Source organism: Barbus barbus, assembly GCF_936440315.1.
Source record: "Barbus barbus genome assembly, chromosome: 36".
Lineage (NCBI taxonomy): Eukaryota > Metazoa > Chordata > Actinopteri > Cypriniformes > Cyprinidae > Barbus > Barbus barbus.
Window position 1 is genome coordinate 4,867,008 of NC_136714.1, and position 22,942 is coordinate 4,889,949.

General features: G+C 35.3%; 1 protein-coding gene across 3 annotated transcripts in view; it reads right to left on the reverse strand.

Annotated features, from left to right (window-relative positions):
• Positions 1-22,942, reverse strand: part of dacha (dachshund a) — a 159,449-nt gene that overhangs the window by 74,117 nt on the left and 62,390 nt on the right. For all 3 annotated transcript variants that reach the window (XM_079394986.1, XM_079394985.1, XM_079394987.1), the window contains exon 2: positions 15,577-15,692. In XM_079394986.1, coding sequence (XP_079251112.1) covers positions 15,577-15,692 — 116 coding nt within the window. The remainder of the gene's footprint in view (positions 1-15,576; positions 15,693-22,942) is intronic.

Below are 22,942 nucleotides of genomic sequence, written 5' to 3' on the forward strand. Positions count from 1 at the left end.
TAAATGTCTTGGCTCCACAGCCAACAGAGCAATTTTGACTGTTCCAATACTTTTGGAGAGCACTCTATTAGTAAAGGAAATTACTTCAAGATTATGGTTGAACTCTGAATGTTGTTTTGATGTGGTTGCAGTTTTGTTGAGCATCTATTGTAGTTCATGGAAATGCATGAGAAGCTGTAGTGATTATAATCAATAACGTTATACAATACAAGTGTGAGGTTTAGATTAAAAAACAATGATATATAGCAAACTGTTTCTGTTTCCTGTATTTCTCTGTTTTTGGAAGAAAATATTGTGTATTATGTATATATGCACACACGCACACACACACACACACACACACACACACACACACGCACAAACAGACAATTCATGCATTAATATATAGCCTAGACAGACAGACAGGCAGATGCTTATACATTTATAAAACTAATATCGATTTTATGTATATATTATGAATGAATGAATGAATGAATGAATGAATGAATAGCCTCAGGATTCATATATTAAAATACTAAATACACTAAAATACTAATATATATTTTTGACTTTTTTCCCCAAATTTATACTTATATATTTATATAAATAATATCCATTTTATGTAGATATTTTACAAATACAAAAAAACACAGACCCTTTAATGCTAGTATAGTATGTGCCAACTGCTAAATTTCACAAATAATAAACAAATAGACATTTGCATTGTGCATTACTTAAGTGATTAAATTGATTTAAATTTAGATTAAATTACTACTAGCTTTAACTTTCTAATGTGCATAACTCATGCATATATTGTCTAAAAAATGTGTAAAGATGTAGCACATAAAAATTCTAAATGAAGTCTATTAAACCATAAAATAATCTTCCTCTCTCTCTCTCGCTGTCTCTCTCTAAGACTTCTGCTTGATTCAAGTACAGATAAGGAAACGGCAGAGCAACTGTAACCAGTGTGACGTAGAGAAATAGAAAGTGGGGGCTTCGAGCCTGTCCAAATGAGTTTAATATGATTGATGAGATCTCCTTCCCGCTCTTTCTCTCTCCATCTGAGAAAGCTCACTTCCATCACGAGCTGGTACTGGAGCAGCCCTCCCACTGAAGGCAAGGTGCATCCAAGAGCCGAAACAATAGTGACAGGCGGGCCGGCCGGGGGTTTGCTCGTAGGATTAGCTCCAATAGCCATAATAAATGAAACAAGAGGACCCAAATGAAAACAGTTGGGTGCTGACTGGCGGAGGGGCTGATGGGAAGTGGCAGCCCTGCCGGCCCCCAGGCGCCGAATTAGTTTTGCCACTCGATAATTTGACTGATCCACTCCAGTGGCCGGAGAAAGCCAGAGTGAAAGAGAAATAGAGAGACAGAAAGAGGGATAAGTAGGAAGGTGAAAGGAAAAGACTCATGCTAGTTCACAGCACCTGTTGAGCTGCCTTTACTCTCTTGAACCTGCACAATGGCTGGATGACTATATACGGGTTCATATTTATACACATTATTAGAACACTAGCATTTTGGTTAAGTCAGTTATATAAAAAATGGTTTTAAGTCAGTTTTATGAAAAGCCCCAACAATCATTTAATTGATTTAATCGAGACTTGTCATAGCACTTGCATATTATTGCTCTTTTTTTTTGTTTTTCATTGCTTCTACTGTCATCATTTGTAAGTCGCTTTGGATAAAACATCTGCTAAATGACTAAATGTAAATGTAAATGTAGTTATATTTTTGCTGTAGTGTGTCAGTAGGAAAAATCTGTTTACATGTGTGTGGGGGGGGGGTTGTGTGTGTCTGTGTGTATGTTATAAAATATTATTATATGTCATGGTATTTTATTATATTTTGAAATAACAGGTATAGAGAAACAGTGAAAACATCAGAGAAAATAGTGTGCAAATATCATAATCATCAATATTATTACTAATTAATTAATTTATATCATATACCTATATAATAATTGTAGTGCTGTCAAACGATTAATCGCAATTAATCGCATTCAACATAAAGTTTTTGTTTACATAATATATGTATGTGTACTTTGTATATTTATTATGTACATATAAATACACACACATACAGTATATATTTAGAAAATATTTACATGTGCACAGTATATTTATACTTATTTTTATTACAGATAAATATATTTAATATATAAACAACATATTTTTCTTGACTATATACATGTATGTGTGTGTATTTATATAGACATAATAAATATACACAGTACACACATATATTATGTAAACCTTTATTTTGGATGTGATTAATCGCGATTAATCGTTTGACAACACTAAATAATTTATTAATAATTAAATATACAAATAAATATGTGGTCCCACACATTTAAACCAGTAAATAATTTTTTTTTTTTTTTTGCTCTAAATGGTTTTATTTTATTATTTATTGTTTTATTTTATTTTATAGCTGCCGAGGCAAAATTTTGTTTTTCAACTAATATTTATATTTTATTTCAGCTTTATTTTAATCAATCATTTTCGTTTTAGTTACCAATAAAAGCACAGGTTCTTGGTACAGACTTTAGTTCAGTAAAGGGATTATGGGTGTTCATTTTGAGGGTGACCAAAGGGCAGTAGAGCAGAGCCTGTCTGTCAACAAACGGTTTACAGTGTCTTGATCACAACTCAAGACACAAGACAATCTCTCCTTTACCAGTTCATCTAAAGACATGTCTTATGTGGGTGGTGATGGCGCAGTGGATAAGACACGTGCCTTTGGTGTGAGAGACACGGGTTTGAATCCACTGTGAGACACCAATGTGTCCCTGAGCAAGACACTTAACCCCCTAGTTGCTCCAGAGGCGTGCGACCTCTGACATATATAGACATGTAAGTCGCTTTGGATAAAAGCGTCAGCTAAATGAATAAATGTAATGTACCTTGAGATGTTTGTCTATAAGCTACACAACAAAAGCAAGAAAGGATGAGCTCCCATGTCTCACCAACAAAGCAAGTTCAAGAGAAAACGGGAGCATCTATCCCTCCGCGTCTCCCTCGGCATACTGGTGCCGCACTTGAAGGTTAACCTTTGTGTAACCTTTCTGATCGTTGAAAGCGTGTTTCGCCATTGACTTATTAATTTGGACAAGGTCACCCTTTTATTCATTTTAATACCAGATTAACAAAGTCAGATCTTGAACTTTAATGTTAAGTAAAAAAAAAAAAAAAGTGCAGATGAGGGCAAACTCGAGGACAGCGTGTAAAAGTTAGCACGACTTTATCGATGTGCTATTGACGTTCTCTTTTTTTTTCTTTCTTTTTTTTTCCAAGGGGAAGAAGTGTCAGTGTGGCCGATACCTGCTAACTAGCAGCGTAAGCACTAAAACAGGCATTTACATACTGCAGTGTCAAAATTAATAAAGCTCGCTGTGGGATGCTGAAACTCTTTGTTTTTTTTTTCTTCTTGGCCCTTTTTTGTTTGAGTGTGTGTGTATCTGTGTGTGTGTTTATATTGAAATTCTGTATTAGGTGTCCAGTGTGTGTGTGTGTGATTATGCCCTTCACATGGAGAACAGTTAACTATTTCTGGTAAGCACAAGCTCATTTCGCTGCAGGTGCCCTGATGGGTAAATAACATGGACAGATTATTCAGACAACCTCTTGATGCTTAATTCTCTGCTTACTGCTTATTAACACTTTATTAGCACTTTAAGAAAAAATAATAATAATAACTTTGACATATACATGTATACACACACATAGACATGAAAGAAGTCTCTTATGCCCACCAAGTATCAAAAACTGTAATATTGTGAAATATTTGTACAATTTTTATGTATGAATTTTTATGAAAATCTAACATATTGCTATGATGGCAAAAGTCTTCAGTATCACATGATCCCTCAGATTTCTAATATACTCAATTATTGCACAATTATTATAAATTAATATGTGCTTAATTATTAATAATGTTTTTTTTATCTATGTTGAAAACAGTGTAAAATGTTGTGCAAAATATGACATCTTCATGATTCTTTGATGAGCAGAACATTCAAAGAACACATTTATTTTAAATAGAAATAACTTTATACATGGCTTTTCAAATAACTTTTGATCAATTAATAAAACTATTAATTAAGAAAAATACAGTGTGTAATAATTATAGTGTATCACAGTTCCCATACAAATATTAAACAGCAAAAAAAATGTTTTCAACATTGATAATAATCAGAAATGTTTCTTAAACAGTAAATCAGCATATTAGGATCAAGTGACACTGAAGACTGGAGAAATTTCACATGGATAAATTACATTTTAAAACATATTCAAATAGAAAACAGTTCTTTAAATTGTAATAATATTTAATTTTTTGTAATAATATTAATATGAATTTGTAATAATATGTTACTGCTTTTACTGCATTCTTAAAATAAATGCAGCCTTGGTGAGCATAAGACACTTTTTTTTGAAAATCATAAATTAAAAAAACAATTAATAAAAGAATAATTTTAAAATATTTGAAATGACAAATCTATGGTACTCTGGCATTTTAAAATAATCAGTAGTTACTACAATTATCAAGGCTTTATAAATTGTCAGACGACACCAGAAGGATTCTACGTGTACATTATTTCATGCTAAGGCATTCGACTGAAATTTGTCACTCCAAGGCTTCATAAAGACGACATCATTTATTCGGGATTAACAAATGTGTATCATTCCCCAGAACTAATCCCATTTTTGTAATCTCTGACACACACAGATTGACTTGTGCTAACATAAGAAGTTTTGGCATAGGAGTGTAGGACTGATCTTAAGGTGGGTCTTAATGTGTTGCCGGCGGCGCTAGCACACTCGAACAACACACATACGCTTAGACGTTCGTCCTGAACGTGAGTCATTGGCTTCAAACTGTCAATCAAGTCCCCTTTGCTAATTAAGAGGCTAATTATAGCGTTAACGCTGCCGAGCGGTGCAGTGATAAGGAGGCCAGCGGCTGACAAACAGACAGATGAGTATCATATCGCTTGAGTTCTGTAGGTGGATGTCTCAATACCTATTAATTCTTCAATAAAGACGTCCGTGTATGCGAAACTTTGAAGAGGGAGACGTTCGTTGATGTGTTTAATAGCTAATCCGCCCTTGAACCACAGTTTGCGCCAAAATAGTTCCTGTAGTTTTTGATACTACAGTAATACGTGTATATGGGAACTTATTCTAAATTTAATTTGGTTCTATTAATTGAACATAGTGTTCGACTTATACCAAGTATAAATACCAACTTAAAATACATTGTAGCATTTTTGCAAATGGTTAGGGATCCATGAACATTACGGATAAAAGGTTACAATAATTACACAATGGTTCTTGTAACAAAACTTTCATAATGGAGGATTTGACTTATGATTTTACAGCAAATATAACAATTCAAATATTAGTCCTTTAGTAAAACCTAGTTAATTTCCATTCAAATGTTTTAGTTATCATGACTTTACCACAGTTAAACTCTTGTTCCTCTAGGTAATTTTAGTTAAGGACTGTGGTTTTAGTGCAAATACATAAGTTACACTACAATTTTTGAAGTAAACCCATGATTGATTTTCATAACAATTAGTGCTGTCAAACGATTAATCGCGATTAATCGCATCCAAAATAAAAGTTTTTGTTTACATAATATATGTGTATGCTTTGTATATTTATGTATATATAAATACAAACACATGCATGTATAAATTTAAGAAAAATATGTTATGTTTATATTAAATATATTTATACTGTATATAATATAAAATATAAGTATATGAATATATAAATGTATAAACGTAAATATTTTCAAAATATATACTGTATGTGTGTGTATTTATATATACACATAATAAATGCACACAGTACACACACATATATAATGTAATCAATAACTTGTATTTTGGAGTGTTTCGTTTGACAGCACTAATAACATTCTGTGGTTACTTTAAAAATACTACAAATTCAACACTAGTCATTTACTAGTGCTTATTTTCTCACCTCTGGTTTGATACCAGGTAATACATTTCAGCCTCCTTCAGCCTTCAGGAAGACGTGTGTAGTGACAAGTGAGGAAACACTGTTTAAAGACCCATCTCATTCTTTCCCGTCCATTCACTTCAGTAGATCAATGCAGGACGTGCGGGAGAAGTACTGGGAAGCCATCAGAGAGCGGCCAGCCTCGACTTTATCAGAAGAGCAGTGGAAATAAACACTTGAAGATCTTCTCCTGTGCTCTAACTCTCTCCGTCCCCGAGCCTGTGCGTGCTCTTGTAATTATGATGTCTTTGTGCTTTTGTTTTTTGCCTGCAATAATGACGAGCTATTGAGACGTCTCCGGCTAGTGTGTTTGAAGAGAGGCAGATCACTTTGTGATCCCAAAAAAATAACGTAGCCTTCATTAAACAGGGATTGAAGGCCACCCACCTATGCACCTGGGGGCAGATGGAGATCTCTGTGTGTGTGTGTGTGTGTGTGTGTGTGTGTACCTGTTTTTCTATTCAGGTGGGGACTTAAGCCTGAATACACACAGACTCATGGGGACTCGTGTCATGGTGGGGACCTAATCTGAGGGCTAAATTGTAAGGGCTAATCTGTAAGGGCTAAGTTGGTGTAGGGCAATAGAAAATACGGTCTGTACAGTAGAAAAAGCATTACGCCTATGGAGAGTCCCCACAAGCATAGCAAACCAGACGTGTGTGTGTGTGTGTGTGTCTTACAGAAGGACTATGCAGAAATGAGTTACAAGGAGGGAATGTGGTGCAAATGAACACTTCTAATTTTCAATTAATGTTCCACACTTATAGTTGAACTACAGTAAAAATTTAGAACTTGATTTATATATAAAAATTTGTGTATATTCATTAAACATCACAAAATCATTGCATAAAAATAATTAATGACAAATATTCCTACTTTTAACGGAAAAAGATTCTAATAATTTTACAATAAAAATGTTCATTAGGCTAGCTATTTAAATTACCTCATGCTATAAATGTAATTTTACTGTAAAATACTGTACAATTGATTGAAATCGAACTACAACAGTGCGCATTACCTTATAGTCCACTGTGAAAATCTATATTAAACAGGAATATTAACACAAGCAATATAAATGTAAAATAATGCTAATGTACTTTTACTGTAAAAAAAAAAAAAAGAAAAATTAAATGATGAATGTTTTTATGAGTCAACAAAGTGAAAACCGAATCCTGGCATGACGCATCACATTGAATTATAATTTATTTGAATTATTTTGTTGCTTCTTATTTTTGTTGTCAATTATGTGTCGGCTTTATGCTCAATTTTGTGTCGTTTAGTAAAGTCTGTATGTTTATTTGTCATTGTTCATAAAAAGACAAAATTTGATGAGGTTTAATTTGATATTTAACTGGACATAAAAGTATATTGATCGTTTCGCTTTAGTTATACAGTTATGAACTGTAAAACATACAGGCGCCAACATGTCTCCCATAAGGCTTGAAACATTATTACTGAATTACAGTAAATTTCTGGTAAATTGAACTTTGCATCTCTGCATATTAAGCTGTGACATACAGTATAATCAAGAGAGTCTGCACCTTCACTTACAGTTAACAACTCTACGTAAAATACATCAACAACTTCTTTTACACCTGTCAAACTTAAAATTTTGGTCACAAAAGTAACCCGTGGGATTAAAAGGGTTAAAAAATTCTGCCAAGACTGTACAGATGTCACCTTTATCAGAGATCAAAAAAGATGTCAAAAAGTCAGGGATGTGCTAATGACACTGAGACTGTGAGATGTTTTTTTTTCCTCTCTCTCTCTCTCTCTGACACCAAAAAAACAATTTGCAAATTACGAGCTTAATTTGTGTTCAACTGTGGATTTTTTTTTCAGCTGACTTGTCAATTGACTGCCATATGTTAAATCTGCACGACTGTGCCACTTCAAGATGTGCATGTTAACACATGACTCCTTATGACATTTTACAAACCCAACAAAAGTGCAAAAAGAAGTTTGGTGTTGCTATACGCACGCGTTCACGTGAATCACAGGTTTAGACAAACGTAACCGCTCACTGGTCCTTGCTGATATCTATATTCCTGGCAGCACAAAGCTTTCGTCTCACACAGTTTGAAAGGCTTAGCGTTCATTAGGATGCAGGAGATGGGCTGCACTGGCCCATATGTCACTAAACAGATCTCCATGTTTTATTTATCCTAGCTCTTTTCCTACACACACACACACACACACACACACACAGTTAACCCCTCCAGTCGGACTGCAATGCAAGTCACCAGCTCTAAATCAGACAAGGGAACAGGTCACAGTGTAAAACCGAATTGGTTTATGTAGAATATTTTGGCAGTGCTTGAATTAGCTTACCAGAGCAGTTTGCACACTCTCAGAAAAAAAGGTACAAAACGGGGGTGTGACCCTTCGAAAAGGTACACTTTTGTGCATTTTAGGTACTAATATGTACCTTACACATACCAATATGAACCAAATTCTGTTTTGAAAATATCAAGTTCTGACTTTTTTTTATATATATATATATATATATATATATAAATGTGTGACCCTAGACCACAAAACCAGTCTTAAGTCGCTGGGGTATATTTGTAGCAATAGCTAAAAATCCACTGTATGGGTCAAAATTATAGATTTTTATTTTATGCCAAAAATGATTAGGACATTAAGTAAAGATCATGTTCCATGAATATATAAAAACTAAATTTTTGATTAGTAATATGCATTGCTAAGAACTTCATTTGGATAACTTTAAAGGCGATTTTCTCCGTATTTAGATTTTTTTGCACCCTCAGATTCCAGATTTTCAAACAGTCTCGGCCAAATATTGTCCTATCATAACAAACCATACATCAATGGAAAGCTTATTTTGTCAGTTTATGACGTATAAATCTCAAATTTGAAAAATGTACACTTATGACTGGTTTTGTAGTCCAGGGTCACATATATCTTTAAATGTAGAAACATATCGCATTACCGAAGTAAAATGGGTTGTGAAATGCAAATTCATATTGACCTTAAGTCTGACCAAGTGACTACTTTTTAAGGTAAAAATCTCCTTGACTAGCCCAAAAAAACTAACAGAAACAACACACAACAACGAGGCTCTAGGTGCTTGAAAAAGAAGATGTCTTGTGCGTGCGAGAGTGCTTACAGGTGCATGACGGAGCCAGCGGCAGTCTTAAATACTCCTGCACTGAGTGCGCTGTGTGTTTCTGCACATGTGTGTGAGTGAGTTTAGGGAGGGGGGTAACAGAAGGGGGGATAAACAGATGGAGAAACTGCTCCCCAAAGGGACATGTCATTCATCAAAGTCACCAGCTAGGCCTGCAATTGTTTTCACCCACAGAGAAAGAGAGAGGGGGACAGTGTGTGTGTGTGTGTGTGTAGACAGGTTTGTGTAAGAGTCGCTTTCTACAAGTGTGTATGTATGAGATGGAAGGCCAGGGACGTGTGTGTGGGAATGTGTGAGTTTGAGAGAGCGTTAAAGTGTCCTTTTGCTGACATTTCGTATCAGTGCCACCCATCAGTTATGTGTTATCAGCGGTGGGCCCAGACTCGAACCCCGAACAGGCAGTGAGTTGGGAAGTCTGTGAAAGTCAAATTACCCTGCATACGGTCAACTACATAAAGATTCTTAGAAAAGTAGTTTTGGATACCAGCGTGTTGCTAGGGTGTGGCTTATTGGATCAAAAAAGAGCACAAGGAATATTTGGTCACACTGTGACTTTTGCCTCAATAAACTCCTAATTTACTGCCTATTAATAGTTAGTAAGTTCTTAAGTTTAGATATAGGATTAGGGATGTAGAATATAGGTCATGCAGAATACGTGCATTATAAGAACTAATAAACAGCCAATATTTTAATAGTAGGCATAATAATAAGCAATAGTAAGAACTGGTCCCTATACTAAAGTGTTACCAAATATTTCGGTTCAATACAGGTTAAGTTCAGTTGACAGCTTGTTGATTAGCAAAAAATATTTTGGTTACACTTTATTTTAAGGTGTCCTTGTTCCAGTGTAGTTATACATTTAAGTGAAGTGAAGTGAAGTGACATACTGCCAAGTATGGTGACCCATACTCGGAATTCGTGCTCTGCATTTAACCCATCCAACGTGCACACACACAGCAGTGAACACACACACACCGTGAACACACACCCGGAGCAGTGGGCAGCCATTTATGCTGCGGCGCCCGGGGAGCAGTTGGGGGTTCGGTGCCTTGCTCAAGGGCACCTCAGTCGTGGTATTGAGGGTGGAGAGAGCGCTGGACATTCACTCCCCCCACCTACAATCCCTGCCGGCCCGAGACTCGAACCCGCAACCTTTGGATTACGAGTCCGACTTTCTAACCATTAGGCTTAGGGTTACTTGCATGTAATTATTCATAATTTATTGTTATTATAATAGTAAGTACATGTAATGCGTAACAAGGACACCTTAAAATAAAGTGTTACCATCATTTTCAACTTGAATGGGGCCAGTAAATGTTAAAATACTGTTTCAATAAAATAGGCACAAGACATTAACAGTATACATGTTTACATGATTTTAGCATGATAGAATTATATTAAATTTTACAACTTCATTGCCATGACAATATACCAACAAAAACCCTAAAAAGGCCATAAGTGACTACTACAACTTCACAGCTCGAAAAATACACAAGTTTTAATAGAAGAATAAATGTGAGTGATATTATTAAATTATAACCTTCACATTTCTGAATTAAATTATTATTAAATTATAACCTTCCAAATCTGACCTCCACCATAACCTTTTTTTCTTCTTTTTATCCGCTTTTTTTATAAAGAAAACAAGGGATGAGTTGAAATCAGTTGAGATTAACTCATATTGAACTAGCAATAAGTCTCTTAAACTGATATGCTGGCCTCTATGGCTTGGGTCGTTCCTTCAAAGGGTCCCTCCTTAAAAGATTGTGATGTTTTTTATTGTCCACGGGTGAAAATCATACGTTTTCAAAAGTAATAGCATACCGCTTCTCAATAAGCCGCACAGTTTCAGGTATCATGCCCAAAGCACAAACAACACAAGTTATTCTAATGTCCTGTGCATAAGAGTTGTATATCAGCTCTCGTTCTCTCTCTCCACCGCTCAAGTGCCACAGGCTTATAATGTTTCTGTCAACAGCAATCCAGGAAACCAAATGCAAAAACAAACCCCACAACAACACCTGGTTTACCAGCACCCCCCTACTGCATTCAGACGCTCCATCCTGACTGAAAACACAGCGGAGGGCTCTGAGAGAAGAGAAAAACACTTCATTTCTCCAGAGACGTTTTTCTATGGCTGTTTTTTCTCTTTGTGAGGGTGAGGGTGAGCATTGATATCCTCCGCTGAGCGCCGTATCAGCCGAGCCGCCACTTTGTTCTGCCTAATTATGGCATTAGCAGGAAATAACAGCACAAATTGCAGCTAATAATTAAATGACAAGTCTGATCAGAATCTGCTGATGTGTTAGTAATGCTGCTAGAATGTGCCAATTGTTTCAATGCCTCAAATGTATTACTAAAAACTAATGTGATGAACAGATGTATGGCCACACATTTAAAACAGTTTCTTTATTGGGTTTAGATTAAAAAATAAATAAATAATTTAAATAAAAATTTAATTAAATAACAATTTGCTGCTTATTAATAGTTAATAGTAAGTGATGTAATTATTAAGTTTAGATATTGGGTTGGATTAGGGATGTAGAATATGGTCATGCAGAATGTGTGCTTTATAAACAGTGAATATGTTAATAATAGGCATGCTAATAAGCAACTAGTTAATACTGAGAATTGGTCCCTATACTAAAGTGTTACCAATAAAAATAGTTATTTCATTTTATTACATCATGAATTCATTATAAATACACACTTGTATAATTACTGACTATAATAAGGACAGCTGTAATTAGAATTCATCCTAGATTAATATTATAACCAATACTAATTACCAAATTACACTCATTTCTACCTCATTAAAAAGTCACAAATCCAGCCATTTGCTGTGAAAATCACAAATTTACTCATCTTTGATAATTGTGGCCCATTTACAAGTTAATATATTTTAGGTGTTATATTACAATGAATACTGTATCTCCATGGAAGGGTGGTACTTCAGTTCCTCAGGTTTCACAATATGTTGATACTGCTGTCATGCAGAATAGACGGAGGCATCCTGACATATATGTGGATGTCAGTTCTTTTAGCGCTGCATGGATTCATGCATGGAATTACAGCAGAAAGACCCGAGGGGTTTGGAACACATCCGGATGGAGTCTAAAATAAACACTTTAGTTCATTTAACATGTTTAAAAGGGTAAATTATACCAGTAACTACAATCTGGAAGAAATCCATATTTATCATTTATTTTTTAAAAGTAGTCTATCATGCAACAAGGCTGCATTTATTTGATCAAAAATACACTCAAACCTGTAATACTGTGAAATATAATTACTATTTAAAAGAACTGTTTCTGGATTAATATGTTTTTAAAATATCATTTATTCCTATGATTGCAAAACTGAATTTTCAGTAGAGACTGACCGATATATCGATTTACCGATATTTTTCCCCATATTTAAGCATTTTACCATAATCGGATATCGGTTTTGTAATATCGGATTCACAGATAAATGCCACCATCTTTGAGATAAATTCACCATGTTTTGAGAATTGCGCGCAGGATCGCCATTGCAGCGCGTCTGAGGGGAGACGAGACAACAACAACGGCGTGCAAGTACTTTAACATAACAGCCATTAATGCACAAATTAGATGCATTACATAAATGCCTGTTATGTAGTTTATGCAGCTTGGCCCTAAGAAATAGAGAGCAACTCAAGGAGTCATGTAAAATAATCCGTCAAGTCCTGTCCCAATAAAGACGTAACTTTGCCTGAATTAAATAATACGCAGCCATGAATGAGCACATGTTGGAAATAAAAGTGCTGAATTGAATTCTCTCTCTGTTGTCTATGCTCAGTCTTGTGAAGTCAGAGTCACGTAGTCCGTCAAGTCCTCTCCCAATAAGGACGTAACTTTGCATGAGTTAAACAATACAGCCATGAATAAGTGCATGTTGGAAATAAAAGCGCTGAATTTAATTCTCTGTCTGTTGTATATTTGCTCGCCATTAGTCTCGTGAAGCTGCTTCATATTTCTGTTCACTCAGCGGGTTGATGTGGTCGATGCTCAGGAAATGCTCCAGCATGTAACTTTTAAAAAGATTCAACAAAAGTAACATTTATTATATAACCATTACTTCGCTAATAAACATCTATATAAATACAACGGGAAATTATTTATTAATTATCTCTGCGATCGATCGCAGTTTGAGTATAGTTATGTGTAAATGCATAGATAAACCGCACTCTCAGCAGGTATTTCATAATCTAGAAGGACAAAAAAAATATTCATAATTCTGATATAACATACCAGTTGAGAAATGCAATAAAATACGATGTTTTGTTTCTTATATTCCAATATTCCTGAGAATATTAACATTATCCAGAGAATTATTCTTGACTCTATAGGCCTATTAAACAGTTTATAAACCTATAACTGTAGTTTAAAATGAAGTTGATATGACTCCTGTCCTTTATTTATTTTCTCCATTTGAAAACATTAGACATTCTACATTTATTTTGCTTATTGTTAATATTAGTGTTGTTGCTGCTGATGCTTTTTATAAATAAAATGTTTTTATTGTTGTAATATGAAGATTAAATTTAACATGAAAAACTGCTAATTTTCAACACTTTTATATAAAAAAAAGATGATTGAAAAGAGGTAAAACCAAAGTGAAGTATGTTCTTCATAACAGTAAATAAATATCGGTTCTGCATATCGGCTATCGGACACATAAACACAAATAATTGGTATCGGTATCGGTTCAAAAAATAAATCCATATCGGTCGATCACTAATTTTCAGCATCATTACTCCAGTCTTCAGTGTCATGATCCTTCAGAAATCATTCTAATATAATGATTTGCTGCTCAAGAAACATTTGCTATTATGACCTTCATAATTTACCAAAAAAAAAAAAACTTTCTAAAACTTAAAAATAAATTCCTGAAAAATGTATCATGGTTTCCAGAAGAATAACAAGTAGCACAACATAGATAACAATAAGAAATAATTTCTGAAGGATCATGTGACACTGAAGGTGGGAGAAATGACTAGTGAAAATTCAGATTTGCATCACAAGAATAAATTGCATTTTAAAATATATATATATAATGAAAATGGTTATTTTAAATTGTAATAATATTTCACAATATTAGTGCTTTTATTGTTTTTCTGATCAAATCAATTCAGCTTTACCCGCTTAAACCAGCTCAAACCAGCTGTCATGCTTCAAAACATACCTAGCCGGCATATGCTGTTTTATTTCAACAGGGTAGTGAGCACAAGATTTTCATAAATACAAAAACCAAAAAAAATTATGTTTCCAAACTTACGAGCAGTAGTGTATAGTCTTCATGAAATATGATTGCTAAAAATGTGACTGTAAATCCACCTCTGCTAAAGTCCAACTTAAATTAAATTAACTTAAAAAATGTAATAAATAATAACCTGTATAACAAAATTAAATTAAAATAAGTCCTTTGCAAAGAGAAAAAAATGTTGTTGTTTTTTCATGTTACGTAAGAATGGTTTTACAAACGATTCACACAGAAATTCATGTTCACGTTTCATGAATGAGACCTGTAATGTCAATGTCCCTATTAACTCGCGTTGCTCTCAAATCGCATCACATCCTACAAAGTCAGATGTTTGTTGGCGTTGGGGACGGCGAGATGAGCAGAGGGATTGAGAGAAATGTGGACGCACATTTTAAAGAGCTCCTTCCCCCCCCGGAGCGGCCGGCAGAAATAACAACAGAGTCATCTAAAATCAATCAGCGGGGCCGGCTAACGGACTACTCCGGCTACTCCGCGCTGCGCAGATCGATACACACGCTGGCCATTGTGAGAGCTAAATTGCCACTACCATCAGCAATTTAGAGAACTGAAGCTAAAAGGCAAGAAGAGGAGAGAAGAGCAGACATGATGTTAACGTATATGAGCACGACGCTAAACGACACATGTGGTTTAGTCGCAAATAAATATACGCAAACAAACACGCAGGTGATGCACAGTGGTTTGGGATTTGGTCTAAAAGCGATAAAACAATTCCTCTGAAACAGATTGAATTCCAAAGGAAGGAAAGATGAAAGAGGGATGACGAGAGAGAAAGAGAGAAAGCAAATGCGTGCACAGGAAAAAAGCAAAGAGGCAACAGAAATCCAATAGTTTAACCTCTGTTTGAGACGCAGCGGTGGCCAGTGAAGGACAGAGGGGGAAAATCAATACGAACTGATTTGCAGAAGGAGGAAGAGTGGGAGGAGGAGAGAAAAGGAGAGCGAGAGAGATGAGAAAAAATACAGATTCTACAGAAGAAAGAAAGATCAAGCTTAAATGAGACAAAATGTTCATATATGTGGTTTTACACACTGGCGTCCGTCGTTCATTGGCAGGTGAGGCTGGTACTTTTAGATCTTGCAGGTGGGTGAGTGAGAGGGGGGGTCTTACCTGTCGGGGAGAGCAGACTGGGAGAGAGTAGCCCGTGAACGCTGTGAGGAAGCAGACGAGAGCTGTCCTGCATCGCCACGCCGAGAGAACGCTTGGGAGGACGACCGGGCCGAGAACTGCACAGAAAAAAACAGACAACAGGGGTTTAATATGACATCAGATACATTTGCATCTAAATATTTGCTTGATCATGTACAGTAGGTCACAGGGCCACATGATTGAGAGATGTATTTTGATTGGTGAACACCAAATATAGGCTACTTATGGGTCAATGACATGACCCTCATTCAATTTAAAAAAATACAAATACATAGCCTTTTTAATCTTTTTAAATTGTTTAATTTTTGATAAAGCCTTGTTAGAAGAAAGAAATTCTTGACAAGAAAAATATTTAAATGGTATAATTATCCTTTGAAAAAATGCTTATGAAATTCTTTTAAACAATCAATTCTTCACTTTTTTAAAAGTAGTAATATTATTCATTTGTTTTTGTTTTTTAATTTGTGGTACAAGCAACATAAAAAAATTAACTTTTTTTATGAGAAAGAAAGGTTAGTTCTGGTCGTAAAATACCGTGTCATGTGACTCCCTAAACACGTAATAACATTTATTATTCATAGAAATTCATGATATTTGTATGAAAAAACTTTCTCTAAAAAGCCTAATAAAAACCCTTTTACACTAAAAATATGTTATTACTTTTCATTTGATTCGTTTCTAGAGTCACCTTCAATTTTAGAGTCATTAATTTGAACCTTTCTTTAAATTTTGTTTTTTTAGAGCTTGTAAGTTGATTCAAATGTTTAATCTAATTAATTGCATGGTGCAGCGATTAATTAATGCAATTAATTGCAAACTAAACTTAGCTGTGAAAATACCTACAAAAGATTATTAAAGCTATTATTGTGTTAAATGAGAAAGTATCAAGTAGACATTACAAATAGTAGCTTTAGAAAGAAATATTTTGTTTGATTCAACAAACTTTATTACACATAAGTGTTTAGACTACAATGGAACATAAAAGAAGATAATTAGAGAAACATCTCAATCATTTTTTCACTGGTAATCAAAACAGCTTTGTTACCAACAGTCTTCAAAATGCCTTATTTTATATACTGCGCAAAAGAAAGTAAGTCATTCATGTTTGAAACGACATGAGGGTGAGTAAATGATGACTGAGTTTTTATTTTTTATTTTGTTGACCAATCCCTTTAATGTTTCTGTATTTATTTATTTATTTATTAATAAATGAAATGAAACTAAAACTGCCAGCAGGTGGCAGTAAATGTCTTTAAGTCATTCATTCGATTCGTTCAAACGGCTGAATCAAGTAAATGAATGGGCCTTTGAATCATTGGTTCACATGATTCGTTCAAAACGAGGATTCATTCAGAAACTAAACACCGCTGTGTTGCTCACAGACATACTACAATTCTGCTGTGGCTTTATAGGTTATATTTTCATTGGCAAAATTGAGCAAAAACACAATATTTTGTTTAAAACATAGCACAATATTAACTTATTTACTGAACAGTTGTATAAAATCACATTTGCACTCGTACTATTTAGACATAAACAGCACTCCTGTGATATAGCGCTCATGTGATATCGTATGATATAAATATGAGAAAAAAACTTATACAGGTGAATTTTTTGCACCAATATCTTGAATTTTAGAGCATAACTGCATTTATGAAGTTGTTGCCTTGCATCATATTTGTCAACACTCAACTGTATGAAATGTAAGATGACGTACAGATCTGGGGGTGTTAAAATATTTTATAACTAATTAATTAACGCGTTAAACTGACAGCTCTAGGGTTTTTTGGGTTTTCTTTGGTAACTGTATGAAGCCAACATGAATACAAAAGGCTACATTTCTAAGAAACTGGCTATTTTTTATCTTTATCATCAGTGTTACAGAATTATTTCAGAGCATAAGCAAGTTACTATTTTACACACACATCAAACAAACATACATACGGTTACACATCATCCCCTGTCATGATAGATACGTGAACAAGCACGGTTTTAGAATCCCGTTACGCTAACGTACAACACGCTAGACAAATTATTCAACACAAAACACAAACACACGCTTATCTCCCGCACTTCATTGTGAGACGGGCTATCAAAGAGACAGGTACATGACAGTTCGAACCCTGCGCAAGGGTGCTGGCAGAGCAAAATAAGCCAGAAAAGCAAAATGCTAATTCTTCTGCTGCATATCATTGGATCATATCCAAGAACATCAAGCAGCAAGTGTTTTTCACCGTTCTATTAATACTGCAGTGCTAACAAACACAAAGCAGAGCAGAATCACCCCTAACCTGATCATAGTAAAGCCAAGAGGAAGAACGCCACAGCAAGCCACTTGTTCTTAATAGTATTGCACTGGAGTTTCAGAGAGTAGTAGTATTACATAGAAGTTTCACAAGTCATTCATGGCAGCATACAACGTGTGCATATATAGCCGATGTGGACAACTGAAGTCAACACAAAACAGCATTTGCAACCAGCTTTACATCCATTATATGATGTATTTTTAAGCCCAACCTGAATGCAAGTTTGCTATTGATTGTGGAGAACAAATTAAATATCACCAGCACCAACTTACATTAATGTTAACATGAACGTAAAATTGGTTCCTTTTGATGTCATTTATTCATAACATTAAAAAACATTTGTTCTTTGCGAATTTGTGGAAATGTTTATTTTATACCATTTTATTTTATATCACACCAACAACACTATCCCAGTGCAGCCAACTAGCGACTTTTCAGACTTTTCTCTAATTTTACAAGCAAATTATAGCCGAAATCACAGCACAGGAAATGTCTTTGTCTTGTCTTATCTTGTGTGTATTATTTGATTTCATCAGATGACAACTCAATTATAAATCAGGATTTTTGTGCACATTAACGTTTTGGAAAGGAGAGCTGGTTAGTCTTAAAGGGCCGTGTTTATGTCACTATTTCATATTTATTCTGTTGTCTGACAACAAAAACAGTGAAATATATAAATGAAGACAGTTTTATTGAGAATTTGGCTGCATTAAAATACAGTATGTGAGCACAGAGAGACAAACATTTGTAAAAGACAATATGATGTGATGACATCATGAATATGCTAATTAGCGTATGACGTAATCTAGCGACATTTAGCAACTTTTCAAACTGGCTTTAGCTACTTTCCATTGAAAGAAGTTGGCAACAATGCACTATTCAGCAGTATAACATATTTGAGGTTTTCAAAGTTGGGGAAAATTTTTGAGAAAAATAGTTTTACTTTGGGGGAGTTGCTTGGGGGAGTGCTATGGAAGGCTGTTTCTGTCACAGAATAAAAAAAAAAAAAAAAAAAAAAAAAATTCAGACTTGCGAGATATAAACACAGGATTGTCTTTTTTTTTTACTTTACATCTCACAATTCAAAATTTTTTTAACCATGGAATAAAAAGTAAAAACGGTAAAAAAAAAAGTATTTTTATATCATGCAATTCTATTATATCTCGCAATTCAGACTTTTTTATCTGAAAATGGCGAGGAAAAAAGTCTGAATTGTGAGATAAAAAGTCCCAATAACCTTTTACATTTTTTATTCTGTGGTGAAAGCAGGCTTGCAATCCATACTATACAGATAAATTCAAATGAATAATAATTATTTAAATTTAATAGTAAAAGTAATTTTCCACTTATTTTAATCATATTTAATGCAATGATAACATGAATGATATTGGTTGATTTTTAAACAATATGTCAATATGTTATCATTATCTCACATTATTATTTACTTTTTTTTTTTTTATAAAACTCAATTATATATTAAATTTCAGCCCCTGGCCTAAACTGCACTTCCATCACTCTCCGGTCCATCTTCATTCTCTAAGACCTTAGTAGTGCACTAATGTGTAGTTTTAAGTACTTACATTTCAGAACTGAAGCAATACTGCAGTCAAACAATGCCAATAAACAGAAAATCTACTAGAAGCCAAAAGACCCTTCAGCCTCCAGTTTCATCCATAAGGCACCATACTGTCCTTCCGCAAGATATCCCAGTTTGACTTGCTGATCTGTTGACAAGCTTGTCATGGTCTGTGGCAAATGGGAATCACTTTGGACCGTCACATTACTAATCCAGTTAAAAACTATGAACAGTGGAGCGTGGTGAAAAAGAGAGGCAATCAACAAAGTGAATCAACGAATCACTTTAGCCGTTGTAGTGCCTGTAAGTGGAGAGCAGTCGATGGAGTTAACGGTACTGTAAAAAAAACGTCAGCACAGTTTGCCAGACCACAATTCCTCTCTAGTGCGGATAAAATTAGTTGAGTCTCTGATTCTGGGAGAGTTCGACAAACTACTTTCAGCCTTGTTTTGTTTGACTGTTTACTCTGAGAAAATGTTTGATTTAATTGACAGAGAAAGTGGAGGGGGATCAAGACATGACACAGGGCAGATTCGAACCGGTGTCTCCCATGAACACCATGTAGTGCTAACCAGGCCACAGGTGAGAAAGAAATTATTATAACTTACTGTTACTAAAAAAATCCACAAAGACCTTTGTGTGCAAAGTCCTGAGTCTGTTTCAAAGTTGGTTTTTACATCATTCTGACAAAAGCCACGTTGGAAAAGAATCAATTACCTCAGTGTTACGATAACACGACTCCATTTCCTTTGAGCAAAGCAAATTAGAAAACAGCCTGGTGGGGCAGCAAATGATTCTGTGGGGTCATTGTAGTGCAGGACGAAAAATCAGCAAAATGTCAAAAGATCCCGCCTTTGAAGACGGTCAGCTACTAATTTGAAATCACACATCAGTGACTGTTAAAAAAAAAGCTTAAGCAGACATTTTCCGGTCGTGCTTAGAGTGAGGTGGAAAACCATTTCCTGTAAAGCTCTACATCAGTATACATGTGTTGAAGAACGAGAAGAATTCTTTCTTTCCTCATTTGGAGCATCTGACTCACTTGCTCCTTTCAAGCATTCCTAATCGAGGCGTGCCCGAAGTACAAGATAGAAAAAAAGGCAACATGCTGGAGTCGTTAGAAGTCTGCAGTCAGGCGATTGTGCGTGAACAGGCACTTGACTCCCGCGGGACTCTTAAAGCTATTTTCTTATTTAGCTCCACTTTGACTGGGTATTGTTAGAGGCCGAGCAGTTCTTTCCTCGCTCGTGACAGGTGCTTCCCTTATATAAAACCCATCCTTTCATTTTCAAGAGCGCTTTCGGAAAGGTACAGCTGTCATGTACTCAACACAATGTTCCAGAAAGAGTACTGGAATTCTAATTGTGAGGAAATATGAGACTTGGTATGATTACTACAAACAAGGATGTAGTACTGAAAAAGTGATCAAGTAATTGATCATTAATATATATTTTGGATTAATTGATTAAATTGGCCAAAGTTTATTTCCTGATAAAAAAGCAAAAATTTTACATTATAATCGTACACTAATTATACCCAATAAAACAATAATATATATATATGGGTATGCAAATGCTTTAAACCATATTTTTAGTGCATAAAGGTCATAAAGCATTAGAACAAAACCTGATCGGCATTTTTGACCATTTGAGCACTTATGCTGATTTTGTGCAGCACCTGTAAAATTGTAAAAAAATTAATGTTGCATGGTTTTGGAGTGGTTCATATTTCATCTTATGGCTTATATAATGAGCTTTTTTATTGTTAGCAACATTTTGTTATACAAGTAAATGCACTTAATGTGTGTAAAGGCTATTAAACAAAACTCAAATATTTGCTGTACAAGAAAAGTTGAGAATTAGCTGTATTAATCAGTTAGTTGGGTATGCGCAATTATCATTTTTGATTATGAAAACTGTGGAACCAATATTAATTAAATTTTTAATTTTAAAATCATTTTTAAAAGGTATTTTGGTGATAAATGGGCAATTTTACAGCAAAGTTTCATGCATAAAAATTGTCAAAAGATGTATACATTTTATAGACTAGGTGTTGCAACCATAATTTCAAATATTGGAAAAAAAAAAATTTGTTTTTTTTTTATAAAACTACAGAATTCCAAATTGCTGCTAAGTATCCAGTAATGTGGAGATGACAATAGCCAAGTTCTCGAGTCCTTACTGTGAAAACAGGATTTATAAGAAAGGCAGAAACCGCATGAGGACTCCTAATCAGACTGCCCTGACTTTGTCTCCATTAACTGTAATGCAGGTCTATTGAAGACTGCTTGTCAGTATATTGAACCGGCACCCTGTGAACTGCTTAGTTCTTCAGTCAATCTGACTGTAATGGAGCCTCTTATACCCTGAGAATTCCCTGATATGGGAATATTTTTCATCTCCCTTTCCCACTCGCAGGCATGATGCCCAAGTGCATTCCCTACAGCCACGACAGACAGTGAAGAGCAGCGAGTATACAATCACACACACTCCTCTCTTTCCCGTATCCCATTGGGCTGGAGGAACAGATGGCAGTGAAAAGTCATTCACACGTTACTGCACGTTCCACACGCCGGAGAAGAAAACCCTGTCAGTGCACTCGTCGCAACCAATCACTCTGCTCAAATCCCCGGCGACAGCATCGTGCTCTGCTGGGGACCGGCGAAAACTGGGTTACTAAGCACTTTTTATTCTCTCCCGGCTTCGTAAATGTGCCCTTGTCATCTTTTAAACGGCCTTATTCAATATTCATGAACAGGCGACACCTGCTTGTCTCGCTGAGACAATGTGGCTGAAAAGATGGGGGCGGGGCAAGTTCTGAGGTACGTGACTCAAACCACACCCCTTTCTGCAGAGTGGGCATGGCCTGAGAGTTTGTTCGCAGAATTGAACTTTGTTTTAATCTTCTTGTTTAGCGAGAACTGTTTGTAATAATATTTAGCCCGACAAGAAGCAAAGGCCAAGAGTTGGACCGTGGCCGGAGGGGGGTGCGGGAGGACAAGGAGGGAAAACAAAATCAGATTTTCAAAATTATAATGGAAAATGGTTTTAACAACAACAAAGACGGCAGCTGAGGCAAGAGAAAAATGTACGAGTCAGGGTGCCTTTGAAGATATTTAATTAAAATCTAATCCTGCATTCTTAAAGGCTCACATAAATTAAGCTGTCAGTCAGGAGATTTATGCATTCACATTTGCATATTGCATACAATTCATCAATTACTCATGTTTGAAAGGCTTGAGTATCCCAGGGAGAGGAGCTACCAGTGTGCCAGCTCAGAGAGACAGACAGAGAGAGAGAGACAGCGTGAGGGAGAGAGACAGACAGAGAGGATGATGGGGCTCCTGGTACCCGCTGATGCCCAAGAGGAGTCAGTCTCCATATGTCCATGCATTCAACCAATACTACTCAAATCCTTTCTCTTGCAAACGTACACACACACACAC